A 16,233-nucleotide genomic window follows, 5' to 3' on the forward strand; every position below is an offset into this window, starting at 1 on the left:
TTTACAGAGGAGTATTGCACATGCATCTCACCTTAAATGAGCTGGAAGAGAGTACTTACCATGCAGGTTTGAAAATACAGCTCCCTCCGACTCAGTTTGCAGAACACACTGAAGCCTTGGAATGGCCCTCAGGCAACAGCAACTCATGGAGGCAAGTTACTTTTACCCAGGAAGGAGTTTATTTAATCTCAGGGAAAACTGTTGGGCAGCACATGTACATGCATGTCTTGCGTGTGTGTTTTGATTTATACTTTTTCTTGGCTGGCAAAAGGCAGGTAAATTGAAAAAAAGAAAAAAGAGGGTTGTGGCAGAATGTAAAAGGCTACTACAAGGGAAACGGCAGGTCTTTTACTCCCCAGCTGGACTTTGCTGAACTTGCAGAAGAGGGGCTGCACAGCCTACCTTCAGCCATGGCATGCATGGGTGTCTTATGGGGAAGGAGCAAGCCAAATGGGGAAAAAATCTCATTCCAAGTGCTCTCCCAGCCTTTGTCTATCTTCAGCACAGGGATTCGTCTCTTTAGTAATGCTTAAAGGCACCTTGCTGGTCTCTTTGTGAACCCTTGTGAGCTTCTTGAATTTACAGCCTGCTGCGGGAGGGAGTTCTGCAGCCTGTGTCAGGTGCTCAGCTGCTTTCTTTGGTTTTCTTCAAGTGCACCTTGCAGTACCCACATTGAGGCTTCCTCGTTTTTTCATTGGAGCAGGCAGAAAAACAATCATCCAGTTCTGGGTGCAGTACTGTAGCGAAACTATTGTGAGGAAAAATGTCTTGCAGGCTTGCCTAATTCTCTAAATTTAGCAGAAGGACAGGCTGAGACTTGGCCCTGCCTCATCAGTTGCATAAGGCTGGAAGTCCATGGGACTGAGTCTTGTAAGCCCCACTCCAGAGGGTTGGCTTTTCACATGGCCAGCTATTAACGTGTTGCGACCCAAACACAGAGAGACAGAACTAGCAGGATGCTAATCAGTCCTGATAGCTCCCTGCAGACTTCAGTGAACCCTGCCTGTTAACTTTATTATATCATAGCAATGGCTTTGGGAACTCCTTTAGACTCCTTTTTTTTTCCTTTAGTGGGACCTGCAGCAGTAATGGAGCCAGTTAGAAGGCTCAGCATCTCCTCTGTGATGGGCCTGTAATAGCTTTGGAACTACTGATTGGAAAGGTGGGCTCACAGCTGGTGGGAATGTTATCATTTGGACTGGCTGCGGCTGGTGGTGTCTAGCGTTCTGGTGGATGCTCTGCATGCAGTCGTGCCTTGCTGTTACTGGGTGAGGACAGACAGGTTGGGGCTGGCTGCAGCTTTCTCTCCAGCTGGTGCCTTCCTTGCCTTGGCAGAATGCAAAAGTGCTCATGACAGATAGGTCTGAAGGGGTGGAATTAAAAATAACCAAAAGGTAGATTCTGGGCTTGGTTACTCAGTGACAGCCCTGTTTCTATTCTGGGACGAGGATAATTCGCACTGAGCTCATTACACCATGACTCTGCCTTAAAATGCCTTGACAGTCAATTTTGTTCCAGCTAATAAGGTTCTAAAATGTTAATGAAGCAAATCAATTCTTCATGGCTTTATATTGCAGTCATCTGAAATTGCTGTGTTGCAACCTGCCAATTCAAGGAGCTTTTTAGATATTAGAAGGGCAGCAAAATACTCATCAATTTGGAGGATGCTTTGTTTCCTATTTCAGCTTTTCCCCAGTGCCCCCTCATTTTCCTAAGCCTTTATGCTGTGCTGTTTATTTGTACCCTTTGGTCGCTTCCTTTCTCCAGTGTCTGCTCTGGTCAGTCACATGCAGAGGTGGCTTGCTCCCACCTTCCCCATTGCACAAGGAGAAGGATGGACTGCCCAACAGGACAGGCAGAGATGAAGCTGGACAAGGGAGGCTACTCATGCTGAAATACTATTTGAAATAGATTGAGTTTGACAGGACAGAGTGGAGAAATGGCATCATGTTCACACACCCACCTCATCTTTTTGGAGGGGGCAATGGTGTCAAAAGTCACAGCCTTCTCTCCTCATGCCGAGTCTCTTGCTGCCACGTCAGTGTTACCTGGCATAAAGTCTCTCTGTGCTCAGTATTTCATGAGTTGCAGAAATAGGAGAGAGATGTTGCATGTATCATGTAGCCGCACTGATGGTAGACCAGTTACCTGCACTGGCTTAGGAATATATTAGATATCAACCCTCCTTTATTTCTCTGAGCTGTTTATTTCATACTGTGAGAAGGAAACAGAAGGGTTCAAACCTTCATGACTACTGCTGGCGTTATTTTGATGGAGCTGTTTTGATGAGTTCCTACTCTTTCCGTCCTGGTTTATGGGTGTGGAGATAGGAAGTACCAAATCATGTGGTTTGGGGAACATGTGGGTTTTTTTGTTTTGCTTTTAATTGAATTCCAGTTCTAACCATAGTTAGCATCTGTGTGCCCGAGAAAAAGATAACTAATGTTTTGGAAACCTTGTACTGCCACACTGGTAAGGGATGATCTCAAATAACTCATGTTGGGGAAATTAGTGGGTGAGATGTAAATTGGCGTTTTGAATAATTACCCTCCTGTAGCTGCCGAGTTGAGCATCCAGCATGCTTTCCACTCAAGTTGTCCACCCAGAGGTATGCTCCGTCCAGTGCCAAAGGCCTCCCCAGAGCTTTTGTAACCACTGAGGTGTGTCAATGTCCTCTTCTGCTGTGGCAGTGAGGGGTTATAAGCTAGCTGACTCTGTCGACTGGGGAAGGAGGAGGGTATTTAACCCCGTTAAGCCTTCCAGTCTCTAGCTGGTGTTTGTGTGACGTCTCCCCTTCCCCGAGTGGCTAAATTTAGAGACAGTGGTTGCCAGTATGTGTCTCCCTGTGTCTCCTGGGCAGGCCTTGCAGACCACCTTACCCTTTGGGATGTCCCCTGGCTTCCTGCCAGGGTGAGGAGCTCGGTAGCTCCTTGGGCAAGAAGTAATGTGCAGGGTGATATCAGCTGCGTGGGGGAAGCTGCTGGGGCTTGAGCTCAGCAGAGCACAGCTTCTGCAGAGGGTCTGGCGTTCCTGGCCCAGGGGTCTGCAGCTTTAGGTCCTGAAGCTTGACCCAGACCTATCAGCTCCAAGCTGCAAAGCACTCCTGCCTGTTTCCAGAGATCTATCACGGAGGTCGTTTCATGTTTCTGTCATGTGGCATGAATTAAGAGCCTTGGAAAAACATTCTCCTGTGCAGCCAGCTGGGGGAAATACTCAGGGTGAGCCATACACATGTCCACAGCGAGAGCTGTGAGGCTAGAGATGAGGTGCTGGTTCAAGAGGCAGCTGGTGCTGTGAATGCAGAAGCTGGAAAGCTCTGTGGTGCTTGGGTCAGCCAGCAGCCCCAAGGCTGAGCCAGCCTCTCTGGCACTTGCGATGCTCCGGAGCAGAGCTGAGCACCCACAAAAGACTACTCTGTGTTCAAGGAAGGTGTCACTGCTGACATTTTTAGTCTTGAACCTTTCAAAGGAGAAATGGCAAATTGCTGTCTGTTCCTTTTGCATATTTCGCAAAAAAACGTTTTCCATTGCTCTCCACATCCTTTTTTCTGTGCTCTCAGCTTCTGGTCTTGGGGACTCACCTTTGCAGGATGGTCCTTTGCCTTGCAACTGACCACCTTTCCCATTCCACCTTTCCAGAGCAATCTTTGCTTTTTGTTTTCAAGCCTTCCTTTTCTCTTTTTAACTATATCTTTTTAACTATCTCAGGCAGATGTGTTCCTGAGCATGTGCTGTACCTGATGCGTGGCTCTGCTGACAAGCTTGCTGTTGTGATTGGTGCTTAGTAACAGATTTTTCTTCTCTGTTGCTTTTTTCCACAGAGATCTCTCCCACTGGGGCCCTCTTACAGGCCGGGATTTTTGTTGGGTTTTTTTGCTAGTTTTAAGCTTCTTTAATCGGGACTGCAATGTGAGGCTCATGAAACTTCCGTTCATAATGTGGATTTCACCCTGGTCTGCTCCCTTTTGTAATGTCTCTGCTTTCAGCTTCTTTAATTTTGTTGTTTGCAGCCAGAATAGCCTCCAGTGAGAAAAAATTAAGTTCGAACTTGAAGGTCTCTATCCCACACATCACCTCAAGCAGGCCAGGTAGATAAGGTCACTCAGGACTTCAGAAATAAATCAAAGGAAGTGCAGAGTTGTAACTTTCTGGGTAATATTTTTGTGCGTGACATGCAGGCAGTGCTGTGAGGAGCATATTAAAAATTCATACCGATACAGAGCAGTATTTTCTGTGTGCAGTGCTTGAGAATAAGCTTGTGCATCATACACAGCAACATTTGCAGGAAGCAACTAATTCATTTCATCCAAGCAGGGAGTGGTGAAGACAAGATTTAAATGGCATGGAGTAGGAGCAGGCTTGGTGTGAGACACCATCTCCTTCCCCCTCTTTCTGCCTCCTGTCAGATTTCTCGTCTACTGTAGAGCTGGCTGCAAAGTCCCAGTGTATGAGAGTGTTGCCTGTGCTTACAGCAGAGGGGGAAATCTCTGCATGTGGCTATTCAACTCATCCTGCCTCTGTGATGGGTTTGATCTAATTGTGTAAGTACTCCAGCTGTTGAATCTCAAAACAGCTAACAGCCAGGCAGAGAAGCTGTAGCTTCTCCAACCCCAATCTCTTTGCAGTTGTATGGGTGAAAGGGGGTAGGACTGCATGTGAAGCAGAGGGGTGTTCTGGGACCTGAGGCTCTCTTGTGAGCTCTGCTTTGTGACTACTGTTGGAAACCGAGAATGGGACATGTGCTTTTGGTATGCAGGCAGTGCTGAAGTGTTCTATTCTCTAATTTTCTGAAGGCATGACTGCTAGGTGCTGTGCTGAGAGATCTCAGCAAGCAAGGATTGGTCAAGGGAGGCTTGACAGAGAAGCAGTTGAGGCTGAGATGTGAACTGTATCTCCTGCCAACGCCACTTGCAGTGGTTGGTGTCTGAAGACCTTCAAGCAAGCAGGAAGAGCGAGAATGGGTTTGGGTTAGGAGAGCAAATGAGCAGTGGGGCTGGGAAAAACAGCAGCTCTGGGGAATGGGGTGGAGTGAGTGGGTCAGTGCTGAGGCTGGGCAGGATGTAGATGCAGCTTGGTTTTGGCTGTCTGGTGCCCCTGTCATGAAGCATGGGTGATGTATCTTCAAGGTCCCAAGCAGACTGAAGAGAGAGAAGCAGCACCAGAGCCAGGGCCAGGGTCCTGCTCATCCACTGCTGGCTGGTTGTGCCAATGGAACCCAGACCCTGACAGCAGGAATGACAGCATGAAAGTGCGAAACACCATCAGGCTGGAACTTTGCAAATGTGTTCTCTTGGGAGCTCTGAGAGAAAGGAGATGGCATGGCAGGCTGGAGCAGAGTCTCTCACCCCTGTGCCCTTGCTGCTTATTGTTGACACATGCACAGGGAACCTTGTGCCGCTTAGCACCGCTGTGGCAGTGGGAACTGTGTGAAGGCAAATGGTCCGGGTGGGATTTTCCTCCTTGCATGCAAACCCCTTCTCTCTGTTAGGCAGCCAGGTAGGCTTACAGCTGGCCTTGTCTGGCTGCCAGAGTGGAGTAATCGAACACTCCAGCAAGTACTTGCTTTTCTTGCTGTCAGCCTCCCTCCTAGCTCTCTGATTTGTCATGAGTATCTGGCATTTCATGGGTATTTCCTAAAGGCCAGTGAAGTGTGCTTTGCAGCATGCCTGGGTCTGATCACTGGCATGGGTTCCAAGGGAGGCATCCCTCCCCAAATCAATGCAAAGAAATAACATGAATAACTGTACCTGACCAAAAAGTGTACACTGGTGCTTTTTCTGTGTTCCTGGGCATGTATGGCAGTAGAAATGTCTTCCTTGTGCACTGAGTGTCGATACATGGTTGAGCTCAATCTGGCACATGCAGTTATCCTCACAGGCTGCAGGTGTTGGCCTGGCCCAGGAACCCAGCACAAGTGGCTCAGAGCTGGTCATGCCTGTGTCTGTTCTGGGATAAAACAGTGGCAGTGAAGACGATCTTGCTGACATAGAAATACTTGCTTTGGGTGAGGTGGCTAGGACTGAGAGGAAACAGGCCTTTCTGGTAGAGCTTTGGGCATTGCTGAAGGTTTGTTCCTACCTTTACCTGTGACTGACTGTGTGTGTAGCAGGTTTCTTTTAAATGGTGTGGGGCAGCATGACTGGCTCATCCCATCTGCCTGGAGGAGTTTACAAACCGGCTTAATGCTGCAGCCAAAACCGACCATGGTAGTTTCATGACAGGGTCTCTGTTTGTGTCTCAGCCTTAGATTGCTGTACAGCACATTTTTCCCAGTTGTGGAGACCCGTTTCTGTGTCAAAATGCCAGGATGGTGGCCATGGGACAGATGCAACTTCTTTGCATCATTTGTGCCATTGTAAATGGAGAGGCAGCAAAGAAGCATCTTCTGTCTTGTTTGCAGGTGCTTTTAACCAGACTTGGTGGGCGCCTGTCTGCTGTCAGCTGCACTGGGACTTAGACACATCTAAAAATCAGGCCTTGGTCAGCAGGTACCCAGCATTAAAGTGCTTTTGCAATAGGGCTCATGTGTCTAAATCAGCTGAATTATCTTAGTGATGCTCATTTGTCTCGTGGAAGATGGGATTGTACTTCAAAAACTGTGTTAGTCTTTAGCCTTAAGACAAAGTAGTTGGAGTTTTGGTTAAAACCTTAGTGGCTTCGGTGGAAGTTAGCGTCAAAACCAAGGCCACGTCAAGACTAAGCTTTGTGGTTTGTGTGTGTGCTATTGCAGGGCAAGCTTTCAGAGGGGGCAGGCAGAACTGAGGTTTCCAGGAAAATTTGTGACATGCTTATGAAGGAATGTGCAATCAAAATACAGACTGGCTGGTCTGTACGTAGGGGCAGAACAAGCACTGCAGATAGGGGCAGCTCCAGCTACATTTAAACTTAACAGTTAAACCAAGGAAACACCACTGCACGCCAGGCACTTGGCTTTTTTGTTTTGCATGAGTGCAATACTTCATTTGATCTCTTTCCCACCCTGCCGCAGCCTTGAAGACTTTTATTTCTGATCTCTTGCAGTTTGGATAATTTCTGAATAGAAACATGAGATTCTGGGGGGGGGGAGTTGCGTCCAAGCAGTGTCTCAATTCTAGTTTGTTACAGCTCTGAAAAATGCGTGTTGCAGTGAGATTTGTACAGGCTTGTATTTAGCAGTCATGTGAAGCATGGTTTAGATAGTTACGCCTGGTTTAGTACTGTGATGAGTTTGTGCAGCAAAGATGAGCCGTTTGCAAAGACAAGGGGACAAGGATGCTATGGTGGGAAGGCAGCAGGACACCCCTTAGGTGAGAGCGGGAGGAATAGGAAGGATGCCCAGGTGACCTTCTGGCCACTTGGTGTGTGATGTATCTCATGCAGTAACTGAGTAACTCTGAGAAAATTCTTTCTTCTGGGGAGCAGCCTGTATGTCAGCAGGACATGGGAATAGGGCTGGAGAAGGTGTGGATGGGGCTGGGGACAGAGTGAGGTGACCTTTAGCCCAGAGGCAGCCCTGAGGGGAGGGTAAAGCCATAAAGAAAAGGAGCCTTGACTGAAGAGCTGTGGGAAGGGGTTTGCCTGCAAATCAGGCATCTGTTTTATCCTGCAGCAATCTCCTCTGTTTTAGAAATCTCCATCTAAGGATTCCTGAAGTGGAGAGATGGAAATGGGGATGAAGGCTCAGGCAGACAGACCAGTCTTACTGTGCTCCTCTGGTTTAAGATCTAATGGATATTAGCCCTGTTGTTAAAGCGCATAATGGTGCACTGATTTTATGACTCATCTTTCAGAACCAGTGTTTTCAGTAATTTTAGCAATACCACAGTTTGGAAGTCAGCCTGGGGTTTGAAACCTGGGAATCATGGTGACACGGAGCCCTGTGGCATACGTGCTTGATGGGATGCTATGCTGCTTTCAGTGTGTGACAGCTCACGTAATTGAGGATGCTGCCTTGCAGATATAACTTTGAATTGCAAATACCATCACGATTCTTCTGTTTTGGGAGACATGTCTGTGTGGCTTAAAAGCTGCTCTGCCACTTCAGGTTTGAGTGTGGGTGTGAGACAAGGGTAAATATTCAAATTGAATGTGAATTCAAATTGTGAACCATGGGGGCAAACTGGAATTACGAGCCCCTGAGAGTGGAGTATTTTTGCAGAGGAACTGTGTGTATATGTGTATGTTCCCTGCTAAGCCCTCACCTCTGCTTTCATGATACCAAATGATGTGTTCTTGCTTTGGAAAAAACAAGGGGGTTTAGACCTGCTTTTTCATGAAAGTGAGAAAACAGCATGGGGAGGAGAGGAAGGAAGAGGCATGTAGCAGGCTTCAGGTATGGTGGAATTGACTGTTGTGCCATTGCTACACAGGTTGGGCAGTAGTTCTGCAAAGCATGGTTTCTTTTCCAGTTTTCCTGGGGTGTCTGGCCATCGCAGCTAGGCACAGGGAAACATTTTTCTGATGTTCTTTATTGTAACAGCAGAGGAAGTTATTGCAAGTGTATTTCAAATAAGGGAGTCCAAGGAGTGTCTGTCTTGAGTGTTTTAGTGGAAGTGGGAACAGCTCACCGTGGCTGCTTGATTGATGGGTACAGAGAATTTTGTGTGGACCTGTGACAGCAGCCTCCTTACAGGCAGCCTGCCTCTGTAGAAGAAGTCACTGATCTAGCTGGCACAAGCCAGTTGTGGCCTGGTGCCTCTGCCTCAGGTAGGTCTGTTCAGCACCAATGTGGGCTTGCTCAGCAGAAGAATTGAACCCCTGCTGCGCATGGATGCTGCCATCCCATACTGCCTTTGAGAGCAGAGCCTGCCTGCCAGCCTGTTAGCAAGAGGTGCTTCTGGTGCTCTTGGGTGTCTAAGCTGTGGCTGGACTACGCTGAGGAGATGGCATGCTGATGGCTGGGGAATCTGTCCTCCTGGAGCCAGTCATGTGTGGAGCAGAGCCAGGAGGAAACTTGTCTTGCTCTGAGCAAGCTGCTGGGGAAGCGTTCCTCAGAGCTGGGCACATCTCGGCACCTGGCTTTCCCCCCTCACTGTGCTGACCTGCATCTTGCCCTGGACTACATGCTGCAAGGGTGCCAGCAGCGGGGAGCTGCCAACTTGGCATTTGAACAGTGGAGCTGACGTAACTCATTTAGCAGAGGGATACCATGCAGTGTGAGAGCCCCACGCTGCTACTGACTCAGTGCAGAGCTGGTATTGCCTCCGTTAGGGAAGAGCTAACGGCTGGGAGTTGTGATCTGCATGCTCAGCAGAGTGCAGTGTGGCCCAGAGCCCTGACAGGACACTGCAGCGGTCCCCATGGCGGCTGTGGCAAGTACACCCAGGGAGAGGGGCATTAGGGAATCCTCTTTCAGTATTTCTGCCTGCTTCTAAATATCGTCTGGCAGCTGGGAGAGGCACCCCACAGTTGACCAACCATCACAGAACAGCTGGGTTTCTGCAGCTCCTGGGCAGCTCCAGCTTAGAAATTGCAGTACTGGAGCAACAGCTAGACAGCTGCAATGGTCAGGGTTGCTCAGGGAAAGAACAGGAGGTGACATACATGTTCAGGAAAGGTCAAGCACACTTACCTGGTTGGTTTGAGGGCCCCCCCTAGAATTTCTTAGAGGAGAAACACTGAAGTGATGCAAATATCATATCTGTGGCAGTTCTTTCAAACCGTCTTTCTGGTTCATACTAAAGGTGGTGGTCTTGGCAGGGTCCTTGTAGCATCATTCTGCTTGAACTGAAAGACAGCTGCTTTTTTGGGTAGCTTTGTGGGTGTGGATGGCTGTAGTATGCAGATGTGAATAATAAGACTTGTATCTGTAGCTTTCTCTGTCTGCCAATTTCCTGCTGATGCTACAGGTCAGCTTCCTCTCTTTCATGAAGATTGAAGGTAAACTTCTGGATCCCATCTGCCTCCAAAGCCTAATTAAGAAACCTGCAGCTCATTAGGCTCCGTCTAGAGGCTGTGAGTCCCTAAGGAGCCTTCAAGTCTGTGTGCAGTGATTCAAAGCAGGGACAGGAAAGATGGCAGATGTTACATTTGTGTGGAGCAGCACGTCTTCAAGCTGTATTCACCAGGATGTTCACCATGGTTACAGGAATAAGACCTGCTTGGGTTGCAGGACCAGTAAGCCCTCTTACAGTGCTCACTTGCATCGGTCATGGATGTTTACTTGGTGACGGGGAGTGGAAAGGCATGCTAAAAGAAAAAATTGCAAAAACTGCCTTGCTAATGCTTCAATGTTTTAATTGTTTTCCTTTATTCACAGGAGAACTGCTGAGTCAGCCGAGACCAGAGGGACTGACGGAGATCATCTGTCCCAAGAATGGCAGCGAGCGAGTTAATGTTGCCTTGGTTTACCCCCCAACTCCTACTGTGATCAGCCCTTGTTCCAAGTGAGACCTGAAAGTAGACCCCCATTCCCCTGTCCGTAGACATCAGAAAGCCTACGTAAAACATGCCCTGACTAAGCATTTTTTCTGGAAGGTAGCAGCCCCACAGCCTGGATACTGTTCTAATTATTTGTGGGTATAGGCAGCCCACTCTAAGGATAAGAGGTACAGTAAAAAGGGTTGAAGTGTTCCCTGATCTGTGTTGTGGCAGATGCAAGACATATAGTGGGCAGGACAGATCAGGAGATAATAGAATCATGGGCAGGTTTAGGTAGCACAGGACCTCAGGAGGTCTCTGTTCACCCCCTGCTCCAAGCAGAGCCACCCTTACAGCTGAGTCAGGTTGCTTGGGACTTTGTATAGGCGAGGGTTGATGACTGCCAAGGATGGAGGTGCCACCACCTCTCTGAACTCTAGAGTTACACTGTTCTCCTGGGACAGAACTTCTTTCCTTCTGTCCCATCTGAGTCTCCCTTATTGCAGCTTGGCTTTCATTGCCATGAAGATGCACTGCTGGCTTGTGTTCAACATGTTCTCCACCAGATCCCAAGCCAACTGGGCCCCAGGCTACGGTGGTGCATGGGGTTGTCCTGTTCCAGGTGTAGGGCTATGCACTTGTCCTTGTTGAATTTCACAACACTATTGTTGACCCAATCCTCTAACTTGGTGAGGTCCCTCTGGACAGAAGCCCTGCACCCTGCACTCGTGTATCCGTAGCCTATATGTCCTTCACTCCACAGAGTGGGGATGTGCTTGGAGAACATAGCTCTGTTGTGGTGGGAACAAATGTGGGACAACACTCACAAGAACAGCCTTGGCTTTTTGATGCATAGGTTTTCTTGCAGAACAGAAATGCAGCTGTGGTCTGCTCTCCTTGGAGCGGCGCAAGGGAATTTGGCAGGGAGCTTAGAGGAGCAGGCCAAATATATTGCCTGCTGCCTCTGCTGTGCTGCGTGTGAATGCCTGTTACTTTCACTTCAGTATCTGAAAGTAGGTTTGGATGCTGTTCTCCCTGTTCAGTGCCCTTCCACCCCAAAATACACTCATCCTGCTGGAGAATAGCTTTGGTGATGGGTGGCTGTTGACCTGTGTGTGAAATTGAAGTGCCCACCTGGGGCAGCAAACAAGGTAGCCGCCCTGATACTGAGCCACAGGTCACCACTGTCTTCATTTGGTCCTCCTCTGTGTGTACTTGGCACAGTACATTTCTAACCTGAGGCTGCAATTTTTGTTGTACTGTACTGTCCAGCTGTGCCTGTGCACTTGTCCTCATGTCCTCCAGCATACCTTCTACAACATCTGACAGCTGAGTCCCAGTTTCACAGTCACTCTGCTGGCAGGGAACTTGGGTTCTTAAAAAGGCCTGTGTTACATTTAAAAGACCCCACCCTCCTTATTTAGAAACCTAGAGAAAATTGTGTGTCTTAGGTCATTCATTACAAGCACTGTGAACCCTGCTGCTTATGTGACATGACTTTTTCTTTATCCTTTCCTCTTCTAGATAAATCGTCAGTGCTGGTGCCAAAGGTTTTCCACCGGGCAGAACATGGCTGATGCTCTGCAGTGCTCCCATCTCTCCAGTTGTGGAGTTGCATGCTGACAGGATTCGATGAGACTATGGACTCTGAAACGCTGTGGGGCGGGGGCAGCTCCCAGGTGGGGCCTCACGGCTGGAGTGGATGCGGTCACCTGGAGGTTGGGGACGACAACAAGGCATGAAGCAAAATGATTGCTGCAGGTGGCAGGGCACTGGCCAGAGGGAAAGCACTGGGGATAGGATTCTGTGGACCCATTGATCACTTGTTGAAAACCCATTTGGATCTCATGATGAATGTAAAAATGTTCTTGGTACCATTTAATTCAGACCTGCTTGGAGGAAAGTCTCTTGAAATGAGCTGTAGCGGGATTCCCTGGATTTGTTCCTGGACAAGTGAGTTTTGTGGCAGTTGGCCAAGGCTTTGTTGGGGAGGGGGTTGATGCTGTGAAGCCTTTAAAATTGCTCCATTGTAAAACAGTTTGCTGTGTCCCACACAGCAGGCTTGGGCAGTGGCTGGCAGAGTGGGAGGAGCAGGCTGGGAAATGTTTCCTGCCTTGTGTGTTCAATTGCCCTGTGCCATGAAGTGGTAAGAATGTGCTGTAGTCACGCAGGGATGGGAGAAGGGCAGTCAGTGCGGCCCCAGCGCTGGCCATTTCTTCCCTATGGTCTGCCATGTCTGCATGCTGCGGAGTTGCCATTGCAGTACTCTACGTGCACTGCAGCCGCTAGAGCAGTAGAAATCTAGATCTGGGTCTTCCTCCTAGCAAAGCCACTCATCCTCGTGCAGAGATCTAGTGGAACAGTGTGTGGATGTGTTGTACAAACTGCCCTGATCCCCTTGGGCTCACCCTGGCAGCCATGCTTCATGAGTAGCCATTCTCCCTGGGCCAGATGTCAGGAAGGGCAGGTCGAGCACTGGCACCACAGTGCTGGTTTCAGTCCTGACTAGGTGGTTTTGAGGACTTCTAAGGTGCTGCTGTCAGTTTGTGCCCTGCAGCTGAGCCCTGATAACTGGGCTGTATGAGTCCTGCTCCATGCAATACTAGATTTTGTTTAAATCAAATAGGAGACTGGCATTTCCAGAGCCAGGATCCCAGGGTGGAGGTCTGTGAGAGAGGGCCTTAGAATGCTTAAATTAACGTAACTCTCTTAACCCTTCTGGCTGTGATGGCAGACATGGGATGGGTGATACTGGTCGGCAGGCTGTCTCCACCGGGATGCAGGCTGGCCAGGCCTGCAACTAGTGCAAGACAGTGATGTGCATCCTACTGGGACCTGATGCTGTTGTATGGGTGACGGTTCCCCTGGCTTCTGGGCCTTCAAATACCAGCCTTGTGTACAGGGCTGCAAATATCCCATTGGCAGGAACTTGACACTGGGAAATGCAGGGCAGAATCCACTCTAGCAGGAGATTGTGGAGGCCAGGTGGAAGAAATTAAGCCACTGTGTCTCACTTCACGGGGGGGAGAGCTGCCAAATAAAAGCTGGCAGCTCAGTCAGCTCCGCATTTCTTCAGGGTATCATTCCAGCTGGGCAGAGAGCATGGCTCAGATTTCATGTGTTGACCTGTCATCTCTGGCAGTGGGCATTTGAACCTTTCATATGTCAGTGAGAAGCATAATTGATTGTGCTTCTGGATCGCTGTAGATAAATTGGGGACTAGAAATTGCCTATGGTGGCTGGAAGGAGTGAAAGGGCGGTGAGATTTTTGAGTGGTGTCAGGAGTAGCGCTGGGAAACTCCCTTGTCCTGAGTCTTGCTGCCCATGAGTCATGAAGGGCCCTGATACAGTCAGAACTTGTGTTAGAGCATTCCCTACTGTCACCTCCCATGCTGGGCGGCCTTCTCTCTTTGCTGCTACTCACCTCTCTCTTTTTCCATTCTCCATAGGAAGAAACTAGCAATTTGTTGCTGTGACGTTGCGTGGAAACTACATTGTAAAGAAACCACAAACTGGAATCCTTTTCCAGCCTAAGGCCTGTTTCCCAGTGCACCCATCTGGTCTGGGATGCATGAGCATTGAAGGAGTGAGAGGACAGAGAAGATGTCTTACAGCCTGCTCCTTGGGACCGCAGCCCTCCTGCTGGGGCATGTCACCTCAGCGCGTACCTGGCCTTTGCAGGCACTCGGTCTGCTCTGTGCACTGAAGCCGTAATGCTGGGAGTGTGGCAGTATGGAGATCAATCTAGTTGGGTCTATTTAATATGAAATGGTGGTCACTCATCCGCCCACTGTTTAGTAACTGGTGTAACTGTGTTTTCATCTGTATTTTTTTAATATGCAAAAGCCATTTAATTTTCTATGCAGTTCAGAAACATCTCCTCTTTGCAACTGCCAGGTGGGAGATCTGTGCAGGAGAACCAAGCCAAGTGGCTGATAGTCCTTTTGATTTTGCTGTCGCTCTCTTTTAAGGATGCATCCTGGAATCCTCTGCACACAGTGTCCCTTTGCTGAGCTCCTGCCTCTTAGACCCCATTTAATATCCCTGAGCCCCAGGGATGAGGGCCTTGTATTTTTGAAGGATATGTAATTTTTCATGAGTCAAGCCACAAGGAAAGAGGGCTTGAAGGCAGTGCCCTAAGAGCAGAGGTAGCTGAGTTCAGAGCATGTATTATATTCCTGTTCTTTTCCCTGCTTGGAGAGTTACTGAACTGTTAGAAATGACTAAGACCTCTGCAGAGCACCCTGCAACCTTTACTTGAAAGTGTGTTATGAAGAGGGCAGAGAGGACTGGGGCATCGGTTGTCTCCCTGTGGAGCTGACAGTGCATTTAACCCCTTTGGAACAGGAGGAGAATCTCCTGGTACTACATGCCTACTTCACACAAGAGGACTGTGCTGGTTTTGCTCATTGGTTTGCAGACCCCTTACTTGTTGACCAGTTGATTTCCTGCTGAAACAGGTGCAGACAGGTTTGGAAGCAGAGCTGGCAAGTTGCTGTGCACTGCAGGACTTTCAGCAGCTGGAACATGTCCTGGAATACCTTGTATTATGCTCTGAAGCAAAGCCTGGGATTCAAACCTGCATCCGTCCAAGTGAAACTCCCAGGAGAGCAGCTTTGCCTTCTGCTGGGTCTGTGTAACGTGACAAATTGCACGTCCCTAAGCAGCACACAAATCTGTTGAGGTAGAGGGAGACCGATGGGTGATGCTAGCTCATCCTGGGGCTTGCAGGGGTACTTGGAGGCCTCTGGCAACTGCAGAGGCTCCTGGGTGATGGGACATCTCTGCTTTAACTGTGCCAAAGGCAGAAAGCTCAGAGAAGTAAGATTGTTTCCAGCCTGCCACAAGGCCAGGATGCATTTGACTAGTCTTTTGTGGCAATGCTGTTCTTTCTGCATTGTCTCTGCTCTGAGCTTGGGGAATTCAGCTTTAAAGTTAAACAGTAATAGAGGCCAGACTGGGATTTAACCTGCCTTGTGGCCTCTCGAGTCAGATGGAAGAGGCTGGGGGCTGCAGAAGCACGGGTCATTTCCCTTGCAGCATCCCCCATGCTACAGTTCCATGGTGGCTGTGGAAACTCAGTAGCGTATTTGGGTGCTGCTTTCCCAGGAACCCAAGACACGCTTGGCTGTGCTGTAGTACCAGAGCTTACATGGGGTCCATGTTCTCTTCCCTTTGTACCTCTGAGGTAGTTGAAGTTTGTCAGAGCAGTAGGGGCTCCTCACTGTGAGGAGACATTTATGGTTGCGTTAAAGGGAACTGCAAATGGTATTTAAGAGCTCACTAAGTGAGGTGAAAACCCACCGGCTCACTCCTGCAGAGCCAGATCCTGGAGCTCAGCTCCTCCTGCACCCTTTGGATGGGATCTTGGGCTGGCGTCCTTGGAATGGCAGTGCGGGGAGGTGGAGATGCTGCACTGCAGTAAGCACAAGAAGAGGCTAGCAAGTGGGCCTCAGTGTAGCACCCATCACGCACTTCATGGCTCAGTTCATGGACTGTAATTGCAGGTATTCATATAATCTACATCACTGGGCAGGACTCTGCGCACACACACATGCATGCCCAGACGTACGCGCACCACACCCACACTTGCCCACACATCCTCGCCAAAACAACTGAAAATAAAAGTGATCTCGATCTCAAGGAGAGGCCTGGCTGTTTGATTTGTTTTTCCTCTTCCAGTGCCTCCTTGGGACCTGCCTCTGGAAGGGGCTGCGCTTAACCATAGATCCGGGGTTTTCTAAATCCAGGAGCCAGAGTTTTTAGGAGCAGTTAGCAGATGACTCACAAAATGGTCAAGATTTGGCATTGAGTGAATCTGAGTGTGCAGCCCCTTGTTTGCACCAATATCTGTGAACCATTGCCCAATCCAGTAAGACAGATGATTTCTGGGGAA

At 48.9% G+C, this 16,233-nt stretch overlaps 1 protein-coding gene across 2 annotated transcripts in view; it reads left to right on the plus strand.

Moving 5' to 3' along the window:
- MFHAS1 (multifunctional ROCO family signaling regulator 1) overlaps nucleotides 1-15,978 on the plus strand; it is a 36,738-nt gene extending 20,760 nt beyond the window's left edge. Inside the window, exons 2-4 of one of the 2 annotated variants that reach the window (XR_008733125.1) lie at nucleotides 10,237-10,363; nucleotides 11,862-12,290; nucleotides 13,787-15,978. Coding sequence is in view for 1 of the 2 variants with exons in the window: in XM_027801693.2 (XP_027657494.2) it covers nucleotides 10,237-10,363; nucleotides 11,862-11,865 (131 nt within the window). In the remaining variant the exon portion in view is untranslated. Of the gene's footprint in view, nucleotides 1-10,236; nucleotides 10,364-11,861; nucleotides 12,292-13,786 lie in introns of those variants that run through there. The other variant, XM_027801693.2, reaches the window with a different exon arrangement.
- The last annotated feature ends 255 nt before the right edge of the window (nucleotides 15,979-16,233 follow it).

This window comes from Falco cherrug, chromosome 1, assembly GCF_023634085.1.
Source record: "Falco cherrug isolate bFalChe1 chromosome 1, bFalChe1.pri, whole genome shotgun sequence".
Lineage (NCBI taxonomy): Eukaryota > Metazoa > Chordata > Aves > Falconiformes > Falconidae > Falco > Falco cherrug.